The 27,430-nt window shown below is 36.8% G+C and overlaps 1 protein-coding gene across 7 annotated transcripts in view; it reads right to left on the bottom strand.

Moving 5' to 3' along the window:
* The window catches only part of NALCN (sodium leak channel, non-selective), a 358,280-nt gene that overhangs the window by 137,644 nt on the left and 193,206 nt on the right, over positions 1 to 27,430 (bottom strand). For all 7 annotated transcript variants that reach the window (XM_050766656.1, XM_050766657.1, XM_050766654.1 and 4 more), the window contains one exon: positions 4,158 to 4,295. In XM_050766656.1, coding sequence (XP_050622613.1) covers positions 4,158 to 4,295 — 138 coding nt within the window. The remainder of the gene's footprint in view (positions 1 to 4,157; positions 4,296 to 27,430) is intronic.

Below are 27,430 nucleotides of genomic sequence, written 5' to 3' on the forward strand. Positions count from 1 at the left end.
ATTTAGTGAAATATGTTTCAAAAATTGGAAAAGGAATTAATATTAAAATTATCATAGTCATTGCCTGGGAGAAGAGGTATAAGGAAGGAAAGAAAGAAGAGTGAAAATTAATTCAGGAAGTGGCATAAATGATACCCTAATAAATGGTACTTTACTTGTAAAAATTAAAAATATCTGAACATAATATAAATTTAACATTTATTAATATATGGCTTTACATGCACAAACCGTCTTATCTACACTTAAAGGGGTTGTTTTGGAGCTCTAAAACATCCTCAGAAATACAGGGTTAACTCACAGATACATGACAACCTTGGAAAGCGGGTGTACTGTGAATGATTATCCTCACTTTCCGATACAAACAACAGAGAGGTCAGGGAAGTTATCTGATTCTTCAGAAATCAGATATCGAGTGACCAGCAGAGCTAGAACCTGAATCTGGATTTTTGGACTCCAATTTCATAGTCTTGTACGACACCACATTGACCAAACTGTTCTCGTTAACATGTAGACGTCTGAATTCTCAATTGCTTTACAGACTTTTAAAAAAGTGTGAATAAAAGAACAAATTATTTCAATTTTCAGTTTTTTTTAAAATTTATTTATTATTATTATACTTTAAGTTGTAGGGTACATGTGCATAACGTGCAGGTTTGTTACATATGTATACTTGTGCCATGTTGGTGTGCTGCACCCATCAACTCGTCATTTACATCAGGTATAACTCCCAGTGCAATCCCTCCCCCCGCCCCCCTCCCCATGATAGGCCTGGGTGTGTGATGTTCCCCTTCCTGAGTCCAAGTGATCTCATTGTTCAGTTCCCACCTATGAGTGAGAACATGCGATGTTTGCTTTTCTGTTCTTGTGATAGTTTGCTAAGAATGATGGTTCCCAGCTGCATCCATGTCTCTACAAAGGACACAAACTCATCCTTTTTGATGGCTGCATAGTATTCCATGGTGTATATGTGCCACATTTTCTTAATCCAATCTGTCACTGATGGACATTTGGGTTGATTCCAAGTCTTTGCTATTGTGAATAGTGCCGCAATAAACATACGTGTGCATGTGTTCTTGTAAATTTGTTTGAGTTCTTTGTAGGTTCTGGATATTAGCCCTTTGTCAGATGAGTAGATTGCAAAAATTTTCTCCCATTCTGTAGGTTGCCTGTTCACTCTGATGGTAGTTTCTTTTGCTGTGCAGAAGCTCTTTAGTTTAATGAGATCCCATTTGTCAATTTTGGCTTTTGCTGCCGTTGCTTTTGGTGTTTTAGACATGAAGTCTTTGCCCATGCCTATGTCCTGAATGGTACTACCTAGGTTTTCCTCTAGGATTTTTATGGTATTAGGTCTAACATTTAAGTCTCTAATCCATCTTGAATTAATTTTCGTATAAGGAGTAAGGAAAGGATCCAGTTTCAGCTTTCTACTTATGGCTAGCCAATTTTCCCAGCACCATTTATTAAATAGGGAATCCTTTCCCCATTTCTTGTTTCTCTCAGGTTTGTCAAAGATCAGATGGCTGTAGATGTGTGGTATTATTTCTGAGGACTCTGTTCTGTTCCATTGGTCTATATCTCTGTTTTGGTACCAGTACCATAAACAAATTTACAAGAAAAAATCAAACCACCCCATCAAAAAGTGGGCAAAGGATATGAACAGACATTTCTCAAAAGAAGACATTCATACAGCCAACAGACACATGAAAAAATGCTCATCATCACTGGCCATCAGAGAAATGCAAATCAAAACCACAATGAGATACCATCTCACACCAGTTAGAATGGCGATCATTAAAAAGTCAGGAAACAACAGGTGCTGGAGAGGATGTGGAGAAATAGGAACACTTTTACACTGTTGGTGGGATTGTAAACTAGTTCAACCATTATGGAAAACAGTATGGCGATTCCTCAAGGATCTAGAACTAGATGTACCATATGACCCAGCCATCCCATTACTGGGTATATACCCAAAGGATTATAAATTATGCTGCTATCAATTTTCAGTTTTAACTTACAACTGTTTTTTGAAAATTGCAATTAAAAAAGTTAGAACAGATGTTTTGGGTAGACACTTAAATCAGTAAACGGAAAGAGTGGAATTAGAGATTGGTTTTCATCTTGTGCTCTGTGGATTCCTAAAGCCTCAGGTGAACCCCAGGAGTCCTTGGATGAACTTTAAGTGTTTTATAACCAATGCCATATTTTAGCCCATAAAGAAGATTTAAATTACCCGAGCAGGCTATATACCAGTTTTAGTATTTTATTTTATCATATCAGTTACCCCAGTAGAATTCTCACTTGAAAAAATATTACTTTACTAAATAATTTAATAGGCTAGTTTTTTTTCTTCCAGCTTTCATATTTTGTGCCTCTGATTTAAGAATCAAACGAGTATCTGAGTGTGAAACATTTTCAGTGAGGAAAGTAAATGATTATGTTGCTTTCTTAGGAAAACAATTAGGTTGATTACTATAAAATAATTAGATTGATATTCCCTGACATAGATGATTTCAATCAAATCTATCCTGCATTTAAGCCACAATCAACAGTCTGAGTAATTCCATAGTTTTAGAGTAATTTAAACACATAGTGCTTAATAAACTTAGTTGAATGCGTGAACGATGAGTAAATGGATGAATGAATAAATGGCACAGGCTTAAAAGTCCTGGAAGGGAAGATGCAAAGACCTCAGGGCTAAGTGTTGTGCAAACACCAGCACAGCCAGATTCGGCTCTGCAAGCCAGGCTTCCATTCCTGCTGCACAATGTTCCTGTCTTTTGTGAATGTTTTAAAAGTCAGCTCCATGTATAAAAAGGCCAAAACTATGTCTATGTAGTTCTACTGTTTGAGTCCGTGACTTCACATCACGTAACAATGCATTCTCATAAACTTTGCAGTGGACATATCTTAGTTTGGAAAGCCTCTGTCTGTCTATAGCAAACACAACTTCTAAGTTATATCTTGTTTATCAAGGACTTATTTCATTCATGGATATTTAGAATTAAAACTGACCTTAGAGATTATATATACTTTGTTTTATGGGAGTGATTCTTTGGCAGCAGTTTGACTTGACAATGACATTTTTCAGACAACTTTAAACTTCATTATCCAGGGAAGCAGTAATAAGTAGCTGCAAGACTAAGGGTCAAATCTAGATCAGACAGACCTGGGAACACTCTGGTCTTATTTACCCTCTATGTGACATTGGATAAATCACTAAACTCTTCCGAGCCTCAGTTTTATCATCTGTTAACTGTGAATACTATCTAATTGGGTGTTCCAAAGATTAGCAATAATGCGGTAAGATATTTTGTAACTGTAAGACATATTGCCAAAAACAATAGTAGTAGTTGTTTTTATTTCTTGTGTTCCTGATAAAGGGAAACATTTGAGCCCTCAACTTGGAACTTCTAATGTAATATTACAACTTAGGTTTGCTTCTTAAATATGAACAAATTTATTACATAGAGATGTGCATTTGGTATTACATTCCTTCGTAAGCCATAGGCTGCATTTCATAACATTTTTTCTTTGTTTTTAATGGAAGTACATTGAAGAGAAAAATCCGCTTGTGTGACAGAAGTCGGTTCTTACTGGACTTTGGTATTCCACTTTCCTGTGCTTTTACAATATTTGCAGCGATGTGTTTTATTTTTTTCCATGTGTTTTTTCCAGTCGCACATAGCACAAAAACACTGTGCTGATTTCTAATTAACTGACTGCACCCCTGAGGTCTACAGCTTCTGTCTTCAGTTTAATTACAGCTGTGAAGAGGATGCAGTGAAATTGAAGACAGTGTCTCTACATGAGAAAAAATAATAATAATAATGGAATTCCGGTTTGATCCTGAGATCATCTAGGTGTGAATGCTTGGGGATACTTAAATTGGTATGTAAATGTGAGATTTTCATTTTGTTCTATCTTGTTTTCCCTCTTGCAAACACTGGTACCTGATGGAGAAAATTTCTAACTTAACAAATCAAGCAGTTCTTTGATGTGTAGAAACTTAGAATGGAAGGAGGGATCTCATCCAACCAGACTAGTCTGCATTAGTCCTTTGGCTCCCATTTTGAAATTGACCCAATAGGTCAAATATCTGTTGATGCTCATCCCATTATAAAATCCAAGATATAATTGAAAAGAAATGCTAAACTCACCAGAGTGGCAAAAAGGTGATAGAGAATGAAATAGATGGCAACTACAGGTGCCCACATATGTCCCACAGCATTTAGAGTTTGGTCCATTACGTCCACCCATCCTTCCTGGGTGAGGATCTGGAACATGGACATAAATGCCTAAGAGGAAAAGAACAAAGGTATTAACACACTAGCTTTAGGCTTGCATACAACTTCAAATTAGCATGTGATGTTTGAAGACTTTGATCTCAATATTATTGATTTTTATCTGATTGATCAGGGCAAGAACAGTCTTGATTCAACACATAGGAAAGACATGAGACTAAAGATCTTAAAAATGTGATATTTAACTATTAGATGTAGAATAAGAAAACAATTACCCTGAATTAAAATTAGTTTTGTTGGCAGTAAATACTGTTGAGCAAATTAGAAACAAATTCAAGATCTTTGATTTTTGCCATTAATTTTTTTCCTTTCAGCAAGCTATCTAACATTTTCAACAGATTACTTTTTTTTTGTTCCTGCTGCCAAGAGAAACTTATTTTTATAGTGAATTACATTTGTCTAAAGCATATAAAAGAGCAATAACCTTAATTTTATTTTTATAGTACCCATCTATATTATTTTAGCTATCATATTAAAAACATGTGACTCTTTAAAAAATAAATATTTCTAAGTGATATTGCCACATTGAACAGCTTAAAGAGAAACACATTTTTCATGATTTTAAAAAAGTTTCAAGGCACAGGGGCAAGATCACTGAAGAAACCAAGACCCAAAAAAAAAAAAAAAAAAAAAAAAAAAAAAAAAAAAAAAAATAGAGCATTCCAACAAAAGCCAGCCAAGCTAAAAGTCTCATAGTCTTTCTGCCAAGATCTTTGACTAGTTTCATTCTTACATATTTTTCTAATTAAATATATGTGTATCCATGAATCTCCAACTCATGTATCCTATACACGTTAGTAGTCAATAAATACTTTTTAATGAGACTATGATGATATCTGGAACAAGCTGCCCATTGGAGTCTAATGACTCTTTAGAAACATCTTTATAGGCTTAAGTACAATAAAGACATAAATTGAATTCTCGGATATTGGGATTCCAATAAATAAAGTCCAGGATAATGCAAAGATGGACTGAGACCAAGACAGAAACCCAGTTACACTAGACTAGAGGACCTAAAGATAGACCTAATCTGGTAAAGATGATCTAATCTGATTCCTTTTTTTTTTTTTTTTGAAGATAAGGAAAATGATGCTCACAGATGCCAAGTGATTATCCCAAAGTCACTCTATTAGTTTCTGGCACGGATTGAAGTAGCACCAGGCATTAGGACTCCAAAGTGAGTACTTTTCCAAAAAGTGCATCCTGCATTCAGTGAAGTCTACCCAGGATCTATGCAGGCATAGTTACATAGTAATCTGAGTATAATTGTCACACTTGATCTTAGCCAAAAGGCTGAGAAGTGACCTGAGTGCAATTTCCTTCAGTAAGGGTAATAAACTTCCTTAGAAGTACACTGTTCAAGGCCCAGAACACAGTGGACCTATTTGAAAAAGGAGCAATTAATTGTTAAATGAACCACGAACTAGAAGATAAGTTCTTCCACTTACCCTTTGTGTGCAAAGTAATTATCTTTACCTTGAGTTGATTTTTCTGTAATCTCATTATCTTACAAAGTGTTTTGTTCATGAAAGTATGAAGTATGTTGTTATTGATTCTTGACCCCAGCACCACCAAGGGCAATATACTATTTTTCTTGCCATGGTGCCGAAGAGACGGCCACTCTCTGCAAAAAGGATTCCTTCTAAAATTGCTTTTGAGAATTTTTCAACACATCACTTATCCTTATTTCAGAAGTTATCACTGAGGGCAATTATTTTTTTCCTGTATTTTTTTTTCTCTTGAATATTTATTGTATCCAAAGGTGAGGAACACAAATTCCAAAGATGATTTCCTTAAAAATATGAGATTGCTGTATTTTTTTAAAATGAAGGTGTGTGAAAACATGTACATATCCTAAAGATTCAACAGCAATAGGTGAAGAGTCAAAATGCCTGCCAGTATAAAAGAAATTTCACTTGACATGGCTTTCTTTCCCCAAAAGCAGTAGAACAGCTCATGATGAAGCCCAACAGATTTATTTTGGTATCTGGAGACTTAAAACGTAGCTGCACCTTTCAGCTGTCTTGGGCATGAACCAGCTGATGTTTTTTTCATCTGCTGCATTACATTCGATCAACACAGCTATCATGTGGTCAGTAGATGCTCGGGAACGTGGAGCTATGGGATTGTAATCTGTTGTCGTGAGATAAGCAATGTGGGCAAGAACGCTGGGGTTATCCTCTTTTCATTTCAGAGTCTCAGGAGAAAAAAAATCTAATTTCCACACAGCTCAACCACCTGAAAGCTCATATTGTGAGATGCACTAAATTATATTTGCGAACAAAGCTTTTTGTGACAGTGGGATCTGTGTGTTTCTAGCTGCTGAAATGAATAAACCAATGAAAGGTAGTGCCAACGAATACTTCTATTAGAGGCTGAAAATTAACTTGTGTCCTGCTTGAAGGGTGCCTTAACAGTTTTGTTGAGATTTTTATCCAGAAATTTAAATTCAAATGATAGCGTGTTTGAGATAGTGACTCAAGTGCACTTACTGACTTACGTTGTCTGTAGGGTCTGTGCTCTTTATTTATTCAAACAAGGATTATTAGTGGCTCCTAAAGGTCTGATGCATTGGGGATTGAGTGGAGTAAGACATGGTTTCTTCCCTTAAGAACTGTATAATTGAGAGGGGAAGAAAAAGATGAACAGGATCAATTCTCAAAAAGGAAGAATATTGGCCGGGCGTGGTGGCTCATGCCTATAATCCCAGCACTTTGGGAGGCCAAGGTGGGCAGATCACTTGAGGTCAGGAGTTCCAGACCAGCTGGCCAACATGGTGAAATCCCGTCTCTACTAAAAATACAAAAATTAGTTAGGTGTGGTGATGGGCACCTGTAATCCCAGCTAGTCGGGAGGCTGAGGCAGAAGAATTGCTTGAACCTGGGAGGCGGAGGTTTCAGTGAACTGAGATTGTGCCACTGCACTCCAGCCTGGGCAACAGAGCAAGACCCCATCTCAAAACAAAAAAGAAAATAAAAAGAAAGGGAAGAATATTAACTATGGTGTGTAAGCAAAATATGGTAAAACTACTGAGGGGCAACAGAGAAGAGCCAATTTAGTCCTCTTGGGTGAATCAAGAAAAGTTTTGGGAAAATGAGAGCAACTGACCTCACTATAATGCAGAGGAGTAGAGTTTCAGTGGAAAGAAGGCAGAGAGGAAGGTGCTTCTCTGAACTACCTATTAGCATGTTATTCCATTTTTCTGCCCTGATCATTTTATTTTCTTTACTGGTTTCCACCAACTCTTTACAAATTAAGAAAACTCATCTTTTATCTGCCATGTATGTTCAATGCATTTTCCCCTATACATTTCTTACATTTTTGCAAAGATCAGTTTTACATTTCAGTGTGGCCTAATTTGTCATTCCTTTTAAGTGTTTTTATTTTGCTTAAAAAGACTTCTCTCACTGCATGATTAGACAGAAATTTACCCATGGTTTTATGCAGTAGTTTTACACTTTCCTTGTTTTATTATTTTAAACATGTTGAACCTGAAGTGGCTGTTTAAATCAGTTTAAGTCTGAAATTTATTTTGGTATAAGTAATGAGACAGGAATTTTTTGTTTTCACTTCTGATGGTGTTACGCCTATCCCTAGTTAGGATTTCTTGATTTATCCACTTCAGATATAGACTTCTGCTATGATATGTGAAGATTTCATTCAGCCACAACACCTCTCCCCACTTCCCTTAACCAATTCTAAATTTGTATGTAAATCTCTATTTCTTTTTCCATCAAACTAGAAAGACTTGACCCCTTCCAGTGTGAGATGAAGTTATTACCACTGCCACCTGTCAGGTCACCTTTTCTCTCTGCTTTCATTTTCCATCTTGTGTCGTGTATACATTTACATCCTCAAGTTTCACTATATATAGATAGATAGATAGATAGATATAGATAGATAGATAGATAGATATAGATATAGATATAGATATTTTTTGAGATGGAGTCTCGCTCTGTCGCCCAGGCTGGAGTGCAGTGGCACAATCTCCGCTCACTGCAAGCTCCGCCTCCCGGGTTCCTGCCATTCTCCTGCCTCAGCCTCCCGAGTAGCTGGGACTAGAGGCGCCCGCCACCACACCCGGCTAAATTTTTGTATTTTTAGTAGAGACGGGGTTTCACCATGTTAGCCAGGATGGCCTCGATCTTCTGACCTCGTGATCTGCCCACCTCGGCCTCCCAAAGTGCTGGGATTACAGGTGTGAGCCACTGCGCCTGGCCAGACAATATTTACATTTGTTTTTTTCTATCGTAATTGGGTCATCTGTGCTTCTCAGCAAGTTGACAATCAACATGTTGATAGTCAATGTTTCCTATGAAAACATTGCTCACTGTTGGTTGAGGTAATGTTCTAAAATTATACTTTCCCCTCCAAGACTCTGATATAATGACATGTAAGGTATTAGACAGTAAATGGTCAAGGTTAAATGGAACCTTTCTTACTTTCCATTAATTGCTCAGAATCTGGGCCAATTTAACTCACGCTATTTGAGCCATTGTTAATGCAATTTTTGGTTTGGTTTTGTTTTTGCTGAGATTTTCTGTTTCTCACATGTCCTATTGGGAAAATAAATATATTCTTTCTTTCTTCTACCTCAAGTAGCTTCCATATTCTCACGCATTACACTTATCATTCAGAATAAACCCTTCTTACTATTCTACATATGTTCTTCTTTAAACCATCAATTGCCCAGAAACCATTTGATTCTTACTCTCATAGATAGTGTTCTTGAGGTCCTCTCACTACCTGTTCTAATTTGAACTAATTTTTTTCTAGACTGGTTCCACAGTTGCCATAATTTCCACTTTTAACACTTTTATCTAGATCTTTTGTTCTTTCTAATACAGTGGCAGAGAATTATTCCAAATATCTCATCCCACTCATTAGTGTCCTTTTCAATTTATCAACCAGGTTTTCTTCTCTGTGTTTTACTGTCTCAGTAATGAGGAGAGGGGTATAGGGAAAGAAGTATTAGCTGAGGCTGTGTATGGACAATTATGCTTGAAATATCAGACTTCAGATATTTCTTCAATTCAGGTAGGTTCAGGCAATCTTTATTGCAGCCAGAACTAATCAGTCCTAAGCGTTCACTTCCCCAAACTCACTGGCCTCTCTCCAGCCATCATTCCCACTCCACTGACTCCAGGTGAGGGAGAAGTCAGTGTCCTCCTATTGGTTTTGGTTCTCTGTATGGGCGAATAGGACAGCTCCTGGGGCTTTCGACACCCCTCTTCATCCTGAGCCTCCTGTACTCTTGAACCTTCTGCTTTCATCTCTTCATATTTTCATTATGCTACATTTTTGTAGCAGAATGAGAGATGATTCATTTTCAGAAGGTATGACATTTTGCCTTCACTCTCAAGCCTTCTCAGCTGAAAAAAATAAAAATGGTGAGCTCTAGTGCCTCTGGAATAAGTGGCTTCTACCCAGAAGTGGTTCTTATCACTTTCCAGGGCTCTGCATAGGCCCTTGGCCAGAAACTTCACAGATTGGAGGATTTGAGTATACGATTTAGTGCTTCTCCAACTTTTATTTTTCTTAACTTCTTCTTCTAGAAGACAGTCTTAAGGGATGAACCTAGAGTGTTCTGGGCTCTCTCTCATTCTCTTCTCCTCCTCCTTCATCTTTCTCTTTTCTTTCCTCCTAGCTGCTTTTCAGAGAAAACGGCATGAAATTGTAGCTCTTCCTTACTGCGGTTATGCTGGTGTAATTTTCTCAGGTCATTTTATTCATTTCCTTAGGTTTTAGGCGCAGAGAAGTGGGTAATTTTGCCCTATTTTTCTATTTTACCCCTCAAGTCCAAACCTATACACATAAGTAGGGGTAAACAACTGTGTTTACAAGTGCTATTTTGTTTGCTGCTAGTAACATCATCACATATTAAACATCACTATACAGGTTAATCACTGTTAATACTGCAGATGCCTCCCTGCTGATAACTGCACCAGGGATGAGTAGTTTACTTAAGAATGGTCCAGTTTGCTATGAGGTGATCAGGACCAAGCAACTCTACCCTGCCAGGAAAGAATTAAGTAAATCAAAAGCATCTCTAGTGAATTTAAATGGAAAACTATGAAGAAAAATCAGATTGCCAACAGTAGACTCTGGAAGTGAACAAATGAATGGAGATCAGCCACGCAGTTGAGTGGGGCAACAAAAGGGAAATTACAAAGTCAAAGTTGCCAGCACATTGATGTTCCCAGGAATCAGTCTCTGCACGAACAGAATTTAAGTGGAAAAGAAAACGTATTGAATAAACAGACTGCAATGATTTTCACCTAATGGAGAAGAAAGATTTTGAAAACCGTAAGCTGAGTTCAGTTCTTCTTTCTAATTAGACTGTATCATCTTCCTTGGATATATGAGAACAGGGTGAGAACCAGAGAGTAGAGGGTGAAAGCACAACAGGAGAGTGTGAGGAAGAGAAATGTCACAGGGATGCTCCGGGTGAAAACACAGAGAAAAGCGGTACACTAGAGAGCCACAAAATCCAATGCCAGCCCTTTGCATGCTCCTTTGCTGGTTTCTCCTCAATTTCCTAACGTCTAAATGTTGCAGAGCTTCAGGGCTTGACCTCAGATCTTTTCTTGTATCTCAGTACTCTCTACCTGCTTGATCTCATCCATTATAATGCCTTTAAATCCCATGTATGTACTAATGACTTCTGCAGTTGTATTTCCAGTCCCACCTCCAGAATCAACTCTACATTTTTACTTGGACGGATGTTAGATAACAGGAATCTCAAGTATGTGATGTCTCATATTAAACTCCTCTTGCCCCACTTTCAAACCTATTCTTTCTGCACTCCCTCCTAGCCAAGAAAATGGCAAATCCATTCTTCAAGTTATTCAGGCCAATGACCCTGAAGACATCTTTGGTTCATCTCATTTCCTCACATCCTACATCCAATCTTTCAGGAGATCCTGCTAAATCCAACCTTAGTCCTTGCTTCCAGTTCTGCATTTGTCCCCGATCTTCCTTGATATTACTACTAAAACAGAAAACAGTTTTCCCCTAAGTGCCCTCACATTTTGGTGCTGTAATTTCTGGTTATAAGTTGAGATTAAGAGCACTGGATAAAAATAAGACCACCAAAGAGGGAAGAAAGGAGGATAAGCAAAAGCCTCTATAGCTTCTCTTTTGTTCCTAGCATCCCTTAAACATCAACATAGGTGGGCTAGGCCACATTGCCTCCACCAGGCTTCCCACAGAGCCACTGAGGACCCATGCCACAGGGCCATGGCAGAGCCAGATCATCAATAGCAGAAGATCCTTTTCTCTCTCAAGCCCCGAGGACTCATTTCTGACCCTAAATATCTCTAATAGACTTCCTTAGAGTTAGGTGAAGGCAAAGCAAGGGTATTTTCCTATGCTGAAATAAACAGGCTGAAAGATCTTGCAAAGGAGTTTTAAGCCCTTAAAAATATCATGGATGACCTTTGAAATTCGATGACTCAATGCATATTTTGGTATTTTAGTATGTGTGGATACCAATTTAAGTTAAAACATAGTCAAATATTCAGAAAAAGTAGAATGGTTAAACATCTTAGGTTTTGGTCAAAATAGAGTAAGTAGAATATATAGTACTATCCCTTTGCTATATTTATATGCCAATATAGATATAGCTATATGCTATATCCCAAGCACAAAGATATGATTTTGTGTGCATATAAATGCTTGAAAGTGTATACAATAAACCTGTAGCTCTCAGGACTGGAATGGAAAGGACTAAGGAACTAGGGAAGGGGTGTATATATATAAATGTATTACTTTTAAAAGAAGTAGGTTTTGGAGATACAATTTGCATACCATAAAGTTCACCTTTTAAAGTGTACAATTAAGTGGGTTTTAGTTTATTCATAGGGTTGTCCAGCCATTACCACTATCTAATTTAAGAACATTCTCTTTATCCCCCCAAAAAAGCTACACACTTGTTAGCAGTCATTCCCCATTCCTACCTCTCTCAGCCTTTGGAAATCAATCATCTACTTTCTGTCTCTATGGCTTTTTGTACTCTGGATATTTTCTTTTTTTTTTTTTGAGATGGAGTCTTGCTCATCGCCCAGGCTGGAGTGCAGTGGCACCATCCCAGCTCACTGCAAGCTCCGCCTCCCGGGTTCACGCCATTCTCCTGTCACAGCCTCCCGAGTAGCTGCGACTACAGGCGCCCACCACCACACCTGGCTAATTTTTTGTATTTTTAGCAGAGACGGGGTTTCACCGTGTTAGCCAGGATGGTCTCGATCTCCTGACCTCGTGATCCGCCCACCTCGGCCTCTCAAAGTGCTGGGATTACAGGCGTGAGCCACCGCGCCCGGCCTGGATATTTTCTATAAATGGAATCAGGCAATATGTGGCCAGGGTTCATCCATGTTGTAGTATGCATTAGAACCTCATTCCCTCTTGTTGCCAAATAATATTTTATTACTGGATATACCACATTTTATCTATTTATCAGTTGATATTTGGGTTGTTTCCACCTTTTGGTTATTAAGAATAATGCTGTTATGAACATTTGTATACAAGCTTTTGTGTAAACATATGTTTTGATAAATTACTTTTGGCTTGATACTTTTTTTAAATGTTTGTACTAAAATACATGTAAAATGTACATTTTTTTCATTTAAAAATATATACACTAAAAATGTTAAAATGTGGTGGGGAATACAACTGGTACCATCCACATATAACTTTGATTTTACAACATAACTTGTATCTACTTTTTAAACCTTTAACTGGTTTCAAGAACTCTTTCTCTACAAAAAAAGTTGTTTTCAAAATAAAATCCACTTGAAAATTTATATAGTAGCTCAACCTTTTTAGTGAAAGAGTCCCTGTTATGTCTTCCTATAAGACAGCCCTCAAATAGAAGACTTGCCTCGATGGTACTCACTGAGTGTAAAAGCGACATCTCTTCTGCTTTTAATTGCCTTAATGATTCACCTACTCAGTCTCCTTGTTTCTTTTTTCCCCAAACAGCAATAATTAGAATAGTTTCATCTTCAGAAAAACCCAGTGACCTCATAATCTGTTAATATTTTGTTTTATAATTCCTTTGATTTAAAACTTATTCATCTATTCAAAACTTCAGCAATTTTTAGGATAATATTGATATACGGTAAATGTTGGACATATCTAATGTTGGGGTTACATTTCTAAAAAGTATATTGATTGGCAAAGTCATAACTGACAGGATGAAGATCTTATGGAGAATTAGAGGTTAGGAAACCATAAGGAAAACCAATGAAAACGACATGAAATGTATTTAAAATCCCACGGTAAATAAAAGCTCCAAGAGCCACAACTTACTGTGGCTAAACTAAATGGTACGTAAATACAAATACTGTGGATTTGGAATTTGCAGTATAAATATAGTACTGTTTGTTAAAGCCATTGACCGTAGCTATTTCTTTATTTCAAATCCCTCCAATTCAATCACACTCTTCCCAGTTCTTCAAATTCCATCTCTCTGTTTTTGTTTGTTTGTTTGTTTGTTTTTTTGTGAAACCCTCAGGAAAAATATCAATTCCTAGGTGAATCCGATGCTCCATGGCTGCACCTAGCCATCCAGCTGCCCTGTTGGAGAGCGCTATATCCCAGGGAAATGGGTTCCCTTCTCACACAGCCTCCAAAGTGACTTTGACATTGCCAGCAAAGCTTCTGCTCCCATTGGTACATGTGCCTATCAGTCAGGAGCTTTTCAAAGCTTCTCCCCCAGGTATAACTTCAGCCACCTCCATCACTGCTCTCTCTAAAGAGATCACCTTTCTAGAAGGAATGGCTGAGGGACCACGTTTAAGATAGAGATTGAATCACTGAATATGCAGACCAGGATGCTCTGTAAGCTGGCAGATCAGTGAGGCCAAGAACCAAGTACCCAGCCTCTGCTTTCACAGGGTCTGAGTCTAAGTCACCGACTTACTTAATGGCTTTGGGTAAAACACGCAGCTGTCCTGAGACCAGTCTTCCTCAAATATGCAATCCCAATGTCACCCGAAAATTGTTTTGAAAATCAAAATAACATATATGTGAATACTTTAAAAATAATAAAGCATTATATAAAGAATAGTTTAAATAATAATTTTGAAATCTGCCTTAAAAATATTGTAACAAGGAAAAGCAACTTCTATCCCACTGGTTGAATTCCAGAATTCCTATGTATTCTTTTTTTTTTTTTTTTTTTTGAGACAGAGTTTCACTCTTGTCACCCAGGCTGGAGTGCAATGGCACGATCTCGGCTCACTGCAATCTCCACCTTCCAGGTTCAAATGATTCTCCTGCCTCAGTCTCTGGAGTAGCTGGGATTATAGGTGCCTACCACCACAACTGGATGATTTTTGTATTTTTTAGTAGAGACAGGGTTTTGCCATGTTGGTCAGGCTGGTCTTGAACTCCTGACCTCAGGTAATCCACCCGCCTCAGCTTCCCAAGGTGCTGGGATTACAGGCATGAGCCACTGTGCCTGGCCCAGAATTCCTATGTATTATTTATGACTTAAAATGTTTTGTCATATATGGTGTGATTCCATTTTTATAAAGTTCAAAAATTATACACGATAAACTATTTTTTAAAGAAATTTCTTTTAGATACATAATTTTGAAAGTTTGACAGTGTTTTCAAAGACATTATTTCTTTTCATCTTTGAAGTACACAATACATATCTTCCAGCTATAAAGGTCTACTATTCTATGATCTATTAATTGATAATGGTAGTCAATTGGAAAATTTTCTTTTTTTTTAATAATATACTTTCCAGTCTATTTTTCCAAGCCAGATCTTACCTATAAAAGTTAAAGAGGCTACAGTGACTTGTTATTAATAGGTGCTATGAATTGCCTTTTGGTGCTGTCAACTCATAAGGGTCTTCTATTGAATCAACAGTAAAACTTGCGGAGTTGGCAAATTTACTGAAGATAAGGAGGCAAGTAAATTAAGTGCTTTGCTCTATGTCTTAAGTCATCACTTGATGGGATGTTAAAACACAATGGAACACTAACTGAATTTTGGTGTAGGGTCCTGCTCTGGGGAGTTTAATTATGAGTGACTTTTAAATGATAAAGTTTTTGTACCTATTTTTATATATCTCTCTCTATGTATGAACTCTTTTGAAGTTAGAGATCTGTTGAAGTCAATTACCTTTGTGTTAATAGAACTGAAGCATTTAAAATATCAATATATCTATAAAATAATTCCTTATTCCTTGTGATTTCGGAGGAAATAAAGTTGAAACTGGTGGTTTCAATTAATTCTGTGACTGCCTTTTATGTTGGCAAGAAAGACCAAGTTGTTCTTGTTTCAAAATGAACCCACATTATTTATTTTGCTTTTACAATTCCCAAAATATGCTTGTTGCCAAGCATTCCACTTAAATGAATAAAGAGAGAGGAGAAAAAAACTGTTTATTGTTCAAATTTTAGATGACTAAGGAAAAGTCTCACTGAATCTAGACTAATGTCATTGGCCTTAAATGTCAAAATGAGCTTGAACATAATTAGAAGCAAAGCAGACATCAGAACATTATGCCCATTTCAGCAGCAAATTACTTTACTTAAGTAGAGTCTACACTTAAATATAATTTCAAGAGTAAAAGAAAAAAAAATAACAGAAGCACATTGGCAAAAACCAGCGAATCTTTTTGCTAGTTATGAAAATATACGTAGGTATGTCCAATTGTCTCTTTCCTTGGTTATGCTTGGGTTAACTTTTATGTATTATACCATAAATGACAACTGGACAAGATCATGAATTTGTACTAGGATTTCACTGCAGCCAAGATGAAATGACGTGAGAACAGGCACTGAACCAGGACTAGCATTTGTATGGTGCTTTGCAGTTCCACAGTAGTTGTCCATTATTTAATATAATCTTACCAATGACCCTTTGAAGTGATTACTGTAGGTATAATGGCCCCTACTGCAGGTGGAGAGCTGAAGTACACAGGGTTTAAATCATGAACTCCAGCTTACAGGTTGCAAATAGTGTTGCTTAGTATCCAGTCTGAGATCTCTTGACTTTGATTTCCTGCTGTCCTTTTGGGTGTTACAGGTAAAAGACATTTAAGATCTAATAATTACTGATCGCTTTCCATTATTAAAATGAACAACAATATACATGCATATTCTCAGCAATATCTAAAAATTTTAATCCTCTTTTTTGTAGCATAGTCCTGGGTACCTATCTTGCACTCCATACAATGCTTGGCTGATTAATGAAAAATAGATATCCTCAGTATTTTTCACTCTTTGCTAAAATAAGCGCTACTGATGAACATTTTTACATATGATCACATAATCGTTTTATTTTTATGAAAATATAAAATTACAAAATATATTTTAATAAAATTATTTCAGTAATTTGGGACTTAAAGTTCCTGCATTAGAAATATTTATTTTAAGGAAAAATATCAAGATCGACCGAATGAACTTATATTTTACTCCTGACAATCTTTCTTGCAGAGCATGGTATTTTTAGTTGAAAGGTATACTTCCCACTGGTTATGTTAAAATAATTTTGAACTGCAACGGTCTAGCTGACAACAAACAGCTGTGAAAATGAGACCTGGAGATTTATGCAAATGGGGGACTTTTGAATTAATGCTCTTCATGGAACAGACTGTCAAGTTTCTTGGAGTACTTATGACCTATTTCTTAATAAGAGATTTTGCTAATGTCAGCCACATTAAATTTTTGTAATGTAAGTTATGCATTTCACTGGCAAATATGTGCTACAAAATTGTACATGAAGTTGATATTTTCATTTCATTACAATGATAATTTACTAATATATACAAAACAGTGCTCCAAAAAACACGGATGTATGCCCCATTGTTAAATGGAGGATTAATTAAAAATACTTCCATAACTATAACAGCACAGAATCTACATAGGAAATTTCACTATGTTCTCTTATTCATTTGTATAACTATGCTAAAGAATAAGATTTTTCTATTTAGCTTTAAATAGAAAGCAGCTTTGGTCAGAGAAATGCTTATGTTTTGCATATTAAAATAAACAACACTTCAGACATGGAGTTTGCCTGGCTATTGTTCCTCTCTTTACAAATGTGGATATGTGACTATTATTTTCTCTACTCGTTCCTCATGCCCAATACTTAATTTTTAGAAGTCTTAAATGTGAGATTTTGTAAAATCTCACCCAATTCCTGCCGTCCTTCCTCCCCGTATCTTTCTCTTATCATGTGAAAAAGTAACCTGTGTAATCAACTTTGATTTCTCATACGTCTTCGCTAAGTTCACAAATAAAGAGCTTTAGCAAAAATGATGTGGTCTTTTGCAGATATAAATTTCAAAGCCACACTTCTAACACTGCTTATTTAGTACTTTAATACCTTAAAAATAAACTTGATAGCTGTTGATGAATAAACACTTAATTGAAATTATTTGACTTTAATAAAACATTTTGCAAGTCAAAAACCTAAATTAGTTTTATTGTAAATATAACTAGCATGTCCGTGTGTGTGTGTGTATTTTCTTTCTTTTAGACATGCACTTGCCATTTAAAAAATGTTTTTTTCTCATTGATGTTTAACTATAAGTTAAGGTTTTATAACTATTTATCAATCAACCTGTTTCTACTTTTGAAGATTTTCATAGTAAAATATCTGAAAATACCAAAATATATGAAGAATAAAATAATCCAAACAGTTTATATATATATACACACACACACACACACATACATAACAAAAATATATGTATATTGTTTTATAATTTAAACATTCTATCAGTTTGTTTCCAGGCATATAAATGTACTTGAATCAAAACTGAATTCAGCTGCCAATATAGTTTCGTGTAATTTTAAAAAATATTTTATCATCACCATTTCTCTCCCTCATGACTTACATCACTAATTAGTCTATAAAAATATAGTTTTGATAACTGTATGATAAACCACTATATATCAAAATTTACTGAGTCATTCTACTATGGTTGGACAGAAAAATTATTTCAAAATTTTCAAAACATTAAATAATGCAACAAAAACATTTTTTGAAGATCAATCTTTGTAGGCATCTCAGGTTACTTAGGAGAGATTTCTATAAATGCAATTACGAGGTCAAGGGATAAGATGCTTGTTAGTGTCATTTTATATAATAAGAAACCAATTCTCAGAAAAGTTACACAAATTTTCACCGTCGCATGCCTGTGTGCACATCACAGTGTCTCTGCTTCCTTGCCAGCAGGGTGCATTGTCGATAACAAAAACCAAATATAGCAAATAAATCTTGCCCATTTGACATTTTCTTACTGAAATGGTAAGTTAAAGTTGTAGTTCACATTTTCCTTTGTTTAAAAAATATTTTTGGTGGTTATTTTTGGCTTGTTTAAAAGTTCAAATTCATTCTTCTTTGTAACTGCTTTTATTCTTTTTTTTTTTTTTTTTGAGACGGAGTCTCGCTTTGTCGCCCAGGCTGGAGTGCAGTGGCCGGATCTCAGCTCACTGCAAGCTCCGCCTCCCGGGTTTACGCCATTCTCCTGCCTCAGCCTCCCGAGTAGCTGGGACTACAGGTGCCCACCACCTCGCCCGGCTAGTTTTTTGTATTTTTAGTAGAGACGGGGTTTCACCATATTAGCCAGGATGGTCTCGATCTCCTGACCTCGTGATCCGCCCGTCTCGGCCTCCCAAAGTGCTGGGATTACAGGCTTGAGCCACCGCGCCCGGCCTTAACTGCTTTTATTCTTTTAGGTTTAGGTGGTCTTTGACTATCCAATATTAAGATTTTATTTCTTTTTGTTCTCTACATTTTCATTCTTTAAATATCCTTGCTCTAATTAATCAAGAAAATGTTTTGATACATAATAGGAGAGGGCGTTAGTATTCCCAACTTAACTTGTTTAACAAGTCTTTTAATCATTCATTGTGATACTTTGTTAATATTGTTTGAGTGAATACATGGTGACATGGTTTGTATGTGTGTCCTTTCCAAATCCCATGTTGAAATGTGATCTCCAGTGCTGGAGGTGGGGCCTGGTGGGAGATGTTTAGGTCACGGGGCAGATCTCTCACAAATGGCTTGGTGCTGTCTATGATAACAAGTGACGTCTTGCTCTAAGCTCTAAATTCACGGGAGATCTGGTTGTTTGAAAGAGTTGGCACCTCCTCCTCTCTCTTTTGTTTCTGTTCTCACCATGTGAAACTGCTTGCTCCCCTTTTACCTTCTGCCATGACTGGAAGCTTGCTGAGGCCTCACAAGGAGCAGATGCTGGTGCTACGCTTCCTGTACAGCCTGCAGAATGGTGAGTCAATTAAACCTCTTTGCTTTAGAAACTGCTCAGTCTCAGGTATTTCTTTATAGCAATGCAAGAATGGGCTAACACCTATGTGTTTGCCCATTCATCATCCGTCTGTGGACCGTAAGTCATACTCTTCTAATTATTGTAGCTTCATATGTTTTCTTGTTGGTTCTCATCAATTTCTGGTGCTGGTCCTCACTGCTTCTTTTTTATAACATCTATAATTTTCCTTAATGAAGTCGTTTTGAGAATGATATTAGATACATGTGGATATCTATGTGTGTGTGTGTGCACCTCTCTCTCTGTGTATATCCATCCATCTATTTTTCTGCAAGGCTCTTGTCGTAAGGTCTCACACATAAAAAAGCAGTCACATAGCGTAACCATCACTATTAATAACATCCAGCAAAATGTCTTTCTGGACTTGATCAGGAAGAATTATGCTTCCCTAGGAACGAGTTTGTACCTCATAATCATTGTAGAACTTGTATAAACATGTTTGTCTATCAAAGTGTATATTTGCTAGAAAAATTAGTCACACTTGTGCCGGGACTCTGGGAAACATGAATGTCCTCATGATGAGCTTTTTAGGTTTGGAGTGCCATTTTTTGTTTCCATCTGAATTTGTATATTTTTAGATTAATTACTTTAAATTTTGATTAAATTTATTTGACCTGGATATAATTAGTGCTGGACACATTATATTCTGTTAGAACAAGGCCAAATATAATAAACATTTCTTTTTACTTATTGTTGAATTGGCAGCAACTCTAAGATGAAGATAATCTTTGTTTAGTAAACAATACAGGAAAGTTCTTCCTCACTCTTCAAGAGAGTGTTGTCTTTCCTTTCATTTGCTGTACCTTTGCATAATCCCACTGGCTTTGCTTCTTTTTACTCAACTTGAAATGACTTGGTTTATCCCAAGAGACAGGGAATGTGACATTTGTCTAGACTGCTAACAGAATTCACTTTTTGGTGGTTTATATTAATATGCATACTTTATTGCTAACTTTGTAGAGTTCTCACAGGAATTTATCAAGTATATTTCTGTCGGATTGAGGCAGGATTTTTATATTTTGCCTGTTGCCTTTTTCTCTGGAATTCTGAAAACTAAAATGACACCGCAAAGAAGCAACAGCAAAAACCACAGCAGCAATACTGCAGAACTCCATCTAAACTAGCTACTAAGGTTCTTTCTGTATCTGGTCCCAGCTGCTCTGCTTTGTCTTTTGTATTGCACAATATAAGATTATAGGATGCAGCCCATTAGCTTCCATTTGCTCAGGGGGTCCCTCTCTCCTTCCCCACCCCCACCTGCACACACATGTGCTCAGCCAGATGCATGCTCACACATGTTCACACATTATGCTTTATCTCATAATGCTTCCTGGAAATTAACATTTCAACATTGATTCCTAGAAAACCTGTTAGAGACAGTCCTCTGCAGAGATAGGCATTTTAGTCTTCTGGCATGCTAAGACTCTGGGTGTTACGTCCAAGAGGTGTACACCCAAGAGAAAGAATGAATACACATATCATTGGTTGAATGGTCTCTGTTTCATTCCATATATGTAATAGTTAATGATAAGCTATTTCAGCTTCTGGAAATAACTTGTCAGTTTGTGTTATTTTTCTGTAATATGATTTTTTCACCTTTTGCATTTTTTTTGGAAAGTTGTAAAAGACTGATTAAAAATAATCTTCTAAACTGGAATTGGGGACTATTTTTAAAGTTTTAAACTTTGTATACAACACAGAAAACTGAGTGCCCACCATTCCATTAATTCTCCAGTCATTTACTCTTGGATGTTGAGCTAATTCTCCAGTCATTTACCCTTGGATATTGGGCTACGTGAGTGCTGCTAGGAATTCAGCATGCCATGCTAAGACATGGGCTTTCCATGCATTTAAGAAGAACAACTGCTACTACTTGTTAAGTGCCTGTTTACATGGCAGGCTCAGCGCTAACTACTTTGCATCGATTACTTCCTTTAACCCTCCTACCAATCCTCTAAGTTATGTATTTTCCTGTTTTATTGATAGGAAATTGTGTGTAGCCATGAGGGACCGACAATAGAGTCTCATTAAAGGTTGTATTTTTTGTAGGCAAGACTACATAAATCATGTGCCTGTTTTGTTGTTCAAAATTCCATCAACGTTCTTTATGCAGTGGAGCTAGAAGGTGTACAAACACAAACGAATGTATGAACTGCCCTCTTTTTGTAGGCAAGACTCAACAAAATATTTAATAACACAGTCATGTTTTCGTCACTGAAAACATACCTGTGGAAGCTCATTCTAATGGAATGAGACAATACTTTTCATTAATGACTTTCACTTATTTTTAAAGTTTGAACAGTGGAACAGTCTGATTATTAAAATAATATTAATAAAATTATTAAATAAAGTAATATTATTGTAAAATGACAATTAAATAGTTGGGAAATTGCAAGTAAGATGATTGGTGGAAAACTATCAAAATAAGATGAGGTGCAAAAATAGATTCTCCCTGAAAGAGTACACTTCTAGGGTTGGGGTAGAAACAGGATGCTTTATTCAAGGAAAGTCATAATTCTGATCATTGCAGTTCAGTGGACCAGTGATATTAACATACAACAGCAGGAAAAGATGGTCAACTTTATGTGATTCATCCTCTAAAAGGAAGTACACAGGATATTATTTTATCATTTCATCATTATGCCACTGATGAGTCACCACAAAAATAAATTCAAACAGGAGCAAGGAAAAAATCCTAATGTTATAAAGGAAATAAAGAAAGTTAATGCTACAGCTTTTTTTCGGGGGGGGGGGAGACAATTACAAAAACTATATATATATATATATCTCTTGGGATTACTTTAAAATTAGATGAATTGTTAGTTTCTATTGCAGAGTCACGCTCACACATGGATAACAATTTGGCCTAAAGCTTCAGACGAGACTCAGTTTTATGAGACTGTAAAAGATTTGACACAGTAATAGCCTCAGAAAAAAAAAAAACAATACCTCCAAAGATGCCTGAAATTTATCAACTGATCATAAATTCTTGTCTTTCATCAATAAAAACGAATTTCATTCAATGAAAATACCTCCTCAGAGAAATAACATTTCTTCCAGTATAACTTTCCTCAAAATAGCTCTTCTGCTATTCTCCAAGAAAAAAAAGAGTAAAAATCTTCAAAGGCTCCCTTGTGTCCCAATTCCAACCACTGAAAACCCTCCATGTCTGGTTTCCCATTGCTACTGCCATCCTTTGGTCATATGTCCCCTCCATGCCTGTGATTCTCCATGTTTCTAATTTACTCATTTGTTTTTTCTTATAAGGAATGCCTTCATCTAATGCCATGACCCAAATCCCTATCTGTTGAAATTATATTCACCCCTAAAGACAAATCTTTATAAAGCTCTGCAGACCTCCTTCTCTGGAAGCAATATTTTCCTCTTATTAAATGAACTGATATTTGGAAGCACTAAGCACAGAGTAAATTCCCAGAATTTTAAAATACTCTCCCAAGCGTCTTTGCTATTACTTTAGAACTGAGTACACCTATTGTAGCATATGTCACCTTTGGCTTACTTGAGATCTTTCTTATGTGTTCTACTATGGGATACGTTGTTTCAGTTCTTCCTTGGGTTCTTGACAATGCTATAGTTAAAGAGGGCAGTGACTACATTTTTTTCATGTCTGTATACTTCCTAGCTCCATTGCATAAAGAATGTTGATAGAATTATGAATGAAAAATCAACCCCATGCTTTATTTATCTTCATCATAAATAGGTACGAAAGATTTTGTGAAAGATGATTTTCAACGGTGTGGAAGACTGGGGGAGGATAAAGCTGAGGCTATGATATTCAAAGAGGACACAATATCCTCAATGCAAACAAAGGCAAAAGACTGTGAGGCTGCGGATGGTAAAGGCAAATACTGGGACGGCCTGCCCTAGATGGTGCTTATTTTAAAAAGTCTATCCATCTGATAGGAAGAATCAATATTGTGAAAATGGCCATGCTGCCCAAGGTAATTTATAGATTCAATGCCATCACCATCAAGCTACCAATGACTTTCTTTACAGAATTGGAAAAAACTACTTTAAAGTTCATAGGAACCAAAAAAGAGCCTGCATCGCCAAGACAATCCTAAGCCAAAAGAACAAAGCTGGAGACATCATGCTACCTGACTTCAAACTATACTACAAGGCTACAGTAACCAAAACAGCTTGGTACTGGTACCAAAACAGAGATATAGACCAATGGAACAGAACAGAGCCCTCAGAAATAATACCACACATCTACAACCATCTGATCTTTTTTTTTTTTTTTTTTTTTTTTTTTTTTTTTTTTTTTTTTTTTTTTTTTTTTTCTCACTCTGTCCCCCAGGCTGGAGTGCAGTGGCACAATCTTGGCTCACCGCAAGCTCTGCCTCCTGGGTTCACGCCATTCTCCTGCCTCAGCCTCCCGAGTAGCTGGGACTACAGGTGCCCGCCACCGCGCCCGGCTAATTTTTTGTATTTTTAGTAGAGACGGGGTTTCATCATGGTCTCGATCTCCTGACCTTGTAATCCGCCCGCCTTGGCCTCCCAAAGTGCTGGGATTACAGGCATGAGCCACCACGCCTGGCCAACCATCTGATCTTTGACAAACCTGAGAGAAACAAGAAATGGGGAAAGGATTGCCTATTTAATAAACGGTGCTGGGAAAATTGGCTAGCTATAAGTAGAAAGCTGAAACTGGATCCCTTAGTTACACCTTATACAAAAATTAATTCAAGATGGATTAGAGACTTAAATGTTAGACCTAAAACCATAAAAGCCTAGAAGAAACCCTAGGCAATACCATTCAGGACATAGGCATGGGCAAGGACTTCGTGTCTGAAACACCAAAAGCAATGGCAACAAAAGCCAAAATTGACAAATGGGATCTAATTAAACTAAAGAGCTTCTGCACAGCAAAAGAAACTACCAGCAGAGTGAACAGGCAACCTATAGAATGGGAGAAAATTTTTACAATCTACCCATCTGACAAAGGGCTAATATCCAGAATCTACAAAGAACTTAAACAAATTTACAAGAAAAACAAACAAAAACCCCATCAAAAAGTGGGCAAAGGATATGAACAGACACTTCCCAAAAGAAGACATTTATGAAACCAACAGACACATGAAAAAATGCTCATCATCACTAGCCATCAGAGAAATGCAAATCAAAACCACAATGAGATACCATCTCACACCAGTTAGAATGGGAATCATTAAAAAGTCAGAAAACAACAGGTGCTGGAGAGGATGTGGAGAGATAGGAACACTTTCACACCGTTGGTGGGACTGTAAACTAGTTCAACCATTGTGGAAGACAGTGTGGTGATTCCTCAAGGATCTAGAACTAGAAATACCATTTGACCCAGCCATCCCATTACTGGATATATACCCAAAGGATTATAAATCATGCTGCTATAAAGACACATGCACACGTATGTTTGTTGCAGCACTATTCACTATAGTAAAGACTTGGAACCAACCCAAATGTCCATCAGTGATAGACTGGATTAAGAAAATATGGCACATATACACCATGGAATACTATGCAGCCATAAAAAGGATGAGTTCATGTCCTTTGTAGGGACGTGGATGAAGCTGGAAACCATCCTTCTGAGCAAACTATCGCAAGGACAGAAAACCAAACAATGCATGTTCTCACTCATAGGTGGGAATTGAACAATGAGAACACTTGGACACAGGGTGGGGAACATCACACACCAGGGCCTGTTTTGGGGTGGGAGGGATAGCATTAGGAGTTATACCTAATGTACATGATGAGTTAATAGGTGCAGCACACCAACATGGCACAGGTATACATATGTAACAAACCTGCACGTTGTGCACATGTACCCTAGAACTTTAAGTATAATTAAAACAAAAAAAGTCTATCCATCTGAGAGTCCAATGGGGTACTTTTTTTTTCTTCTTCTCAAAAATTTATTAGTGAACCTCAGTTTCTCATCCTGTATGGAAAAAAAAAATTCAAAAACCCCAGGAAATTCTGGATAAAATACAAAAAGTATCATTTTAAAGGTTAATAGTCTAAGAAAATAATTAAAAACTCCAGGGACCAAAAGTTAAGAAGCAGCTTGAATCAAGAAAAGTCAATTGAGAATTTCTGATCTCTGCTAGACTTTGGTTTTTAATGTGTCAGACATAAGGTGCAAAGTCCTTATGAACCCTTGAAAGGAGGAGACTGCTGAGATACTTGAGCAAAGCTATATAGTTAACAATGACAAAAGGGGATGACAAGGGAGCCTGTGCTTCTTGACTTGGGCACTCACACATGGAACCACGTTATGACACAGCTGGCATATGATGCAGAACTATGAGGCATGAATAGATTGGTCAATAAATAGTACTGTGGCAATTGTTTATCCAAATGGAAAGAAAATAAAATTGTTCCCTCTCTCACAGCAGCCACAAAAATCAATTCAGGCTAAATGAAGAGCTCAATGTTTCAAGCAAAACAAAGCCTGACCAGACCAAGTGTTCCTGAGTGGTGAAGTAGAGAATACTCTTATACTGCTGATAGTTCAGGATAAATTGGTAAAAGTACTTTGGAATGCAAGTTTATCAATACCTATGAGAATTGAGGATATGTTCATTCTAAGACCCAGCAGCTCTATTCCCAGCTACATACCCCAAAAAGAATGATTTCACACGTGCACAAATCAACGTGTAAAAATGTTCAGAGCAGTACTGTTTGGATTTGCAAAATTTAGAAACAAACATCCAACACCCGGATGCATTAGTTTTCTATTGATGTGTAACAAATTACCACAAACGTAGCAGCTTAACACTCATTTGTTATTTCACAGTTTTTGGAGGTCAGAATGCCGGCATGGTGTAATATAACCCTGCTCTCAGCTCAGAGTCTCAAAAGGTGGAAATCAAGATGCTAGCTGGGCTTTGGTCTCATCTGGAGCTTGTGGTCTTCTTCTAACTTCATTTGGGTTATTATCAGAGAGTTGTTCCTTAGGGTTGCAGGACTGAGAGTCCTGCTTTCTTGATGGCTGTTGGCCAGGGTCTTGGCCACATAGCACTTTGCAACGTGGAGGCTTACTTCTTTTTATTTATTTTTATATATATATATATATATATATATTTATTTATTTATTATGATACTTTAAGTTCTAGGGTACATGTGCACAATATGCAGGTTTGCTACATTTGTATACATGCGCCATGTTGGTGTGCCACACCCATTAACTCATCATTTACATTAGGTATATCTCCTAATGCAAACCAACAGAAGACCCTTTCTTGCTTTGAATCTCTCCAAGAAAAGTCCAGTACCTCTGATTAGGTCAGGCCCACCCATGACAATAACCATTTATGAATGACTCAACATTAAATGCTTAGCAACCTATTCACAGGAATGACAGCCCATCATATTCGCAAATCCTACCAGTATCGAAGGGCAGGGGATGATGCAGGATATGGACGTTAGAGGGGAGATATCATGGAGGACAGCTTAGAATTTGCCTCCTGCACAGGAAAATGAAAAAATAAATTGTGTTGTGTCTATATAAAGAATGTATCATATATGTAATATAATATATAGTTGCTTTTTATACAGTAATGACAATAAATAAAATACAGCTCCATGTACTCAATTAGGTAACTCTCATAAACATAATATTGAGCAATAAAAGCCATTAGCAGGAGAAATAGTACAGAATGAGACCGTATAAGGCAAGTTTAAATTATACAAAAGATACGTGATTTTCAGTTGATGTCCATATATGCATTAAAAGCATAAAGAAATTAACAAAACACACATCAAATTCAGAAAAGTGATTCTCTATGAAAGAGTGAGAGGATAGTGATCAGGA

Source organism: Macaca thibetana, chromosome 17 (assembly GCF_024542745.1).
Source record: "Macaca thibetana thibetana isolate TM-01 chromosome 17, ASM2454274v1, whole genome shotgun sequence".
NCBI classification, from domain to species: Eukaryota; Metazoa; Chordata; class Mammalia; order Primates; family Cercopithecidae; genus Macaca; species Macaca thibetana.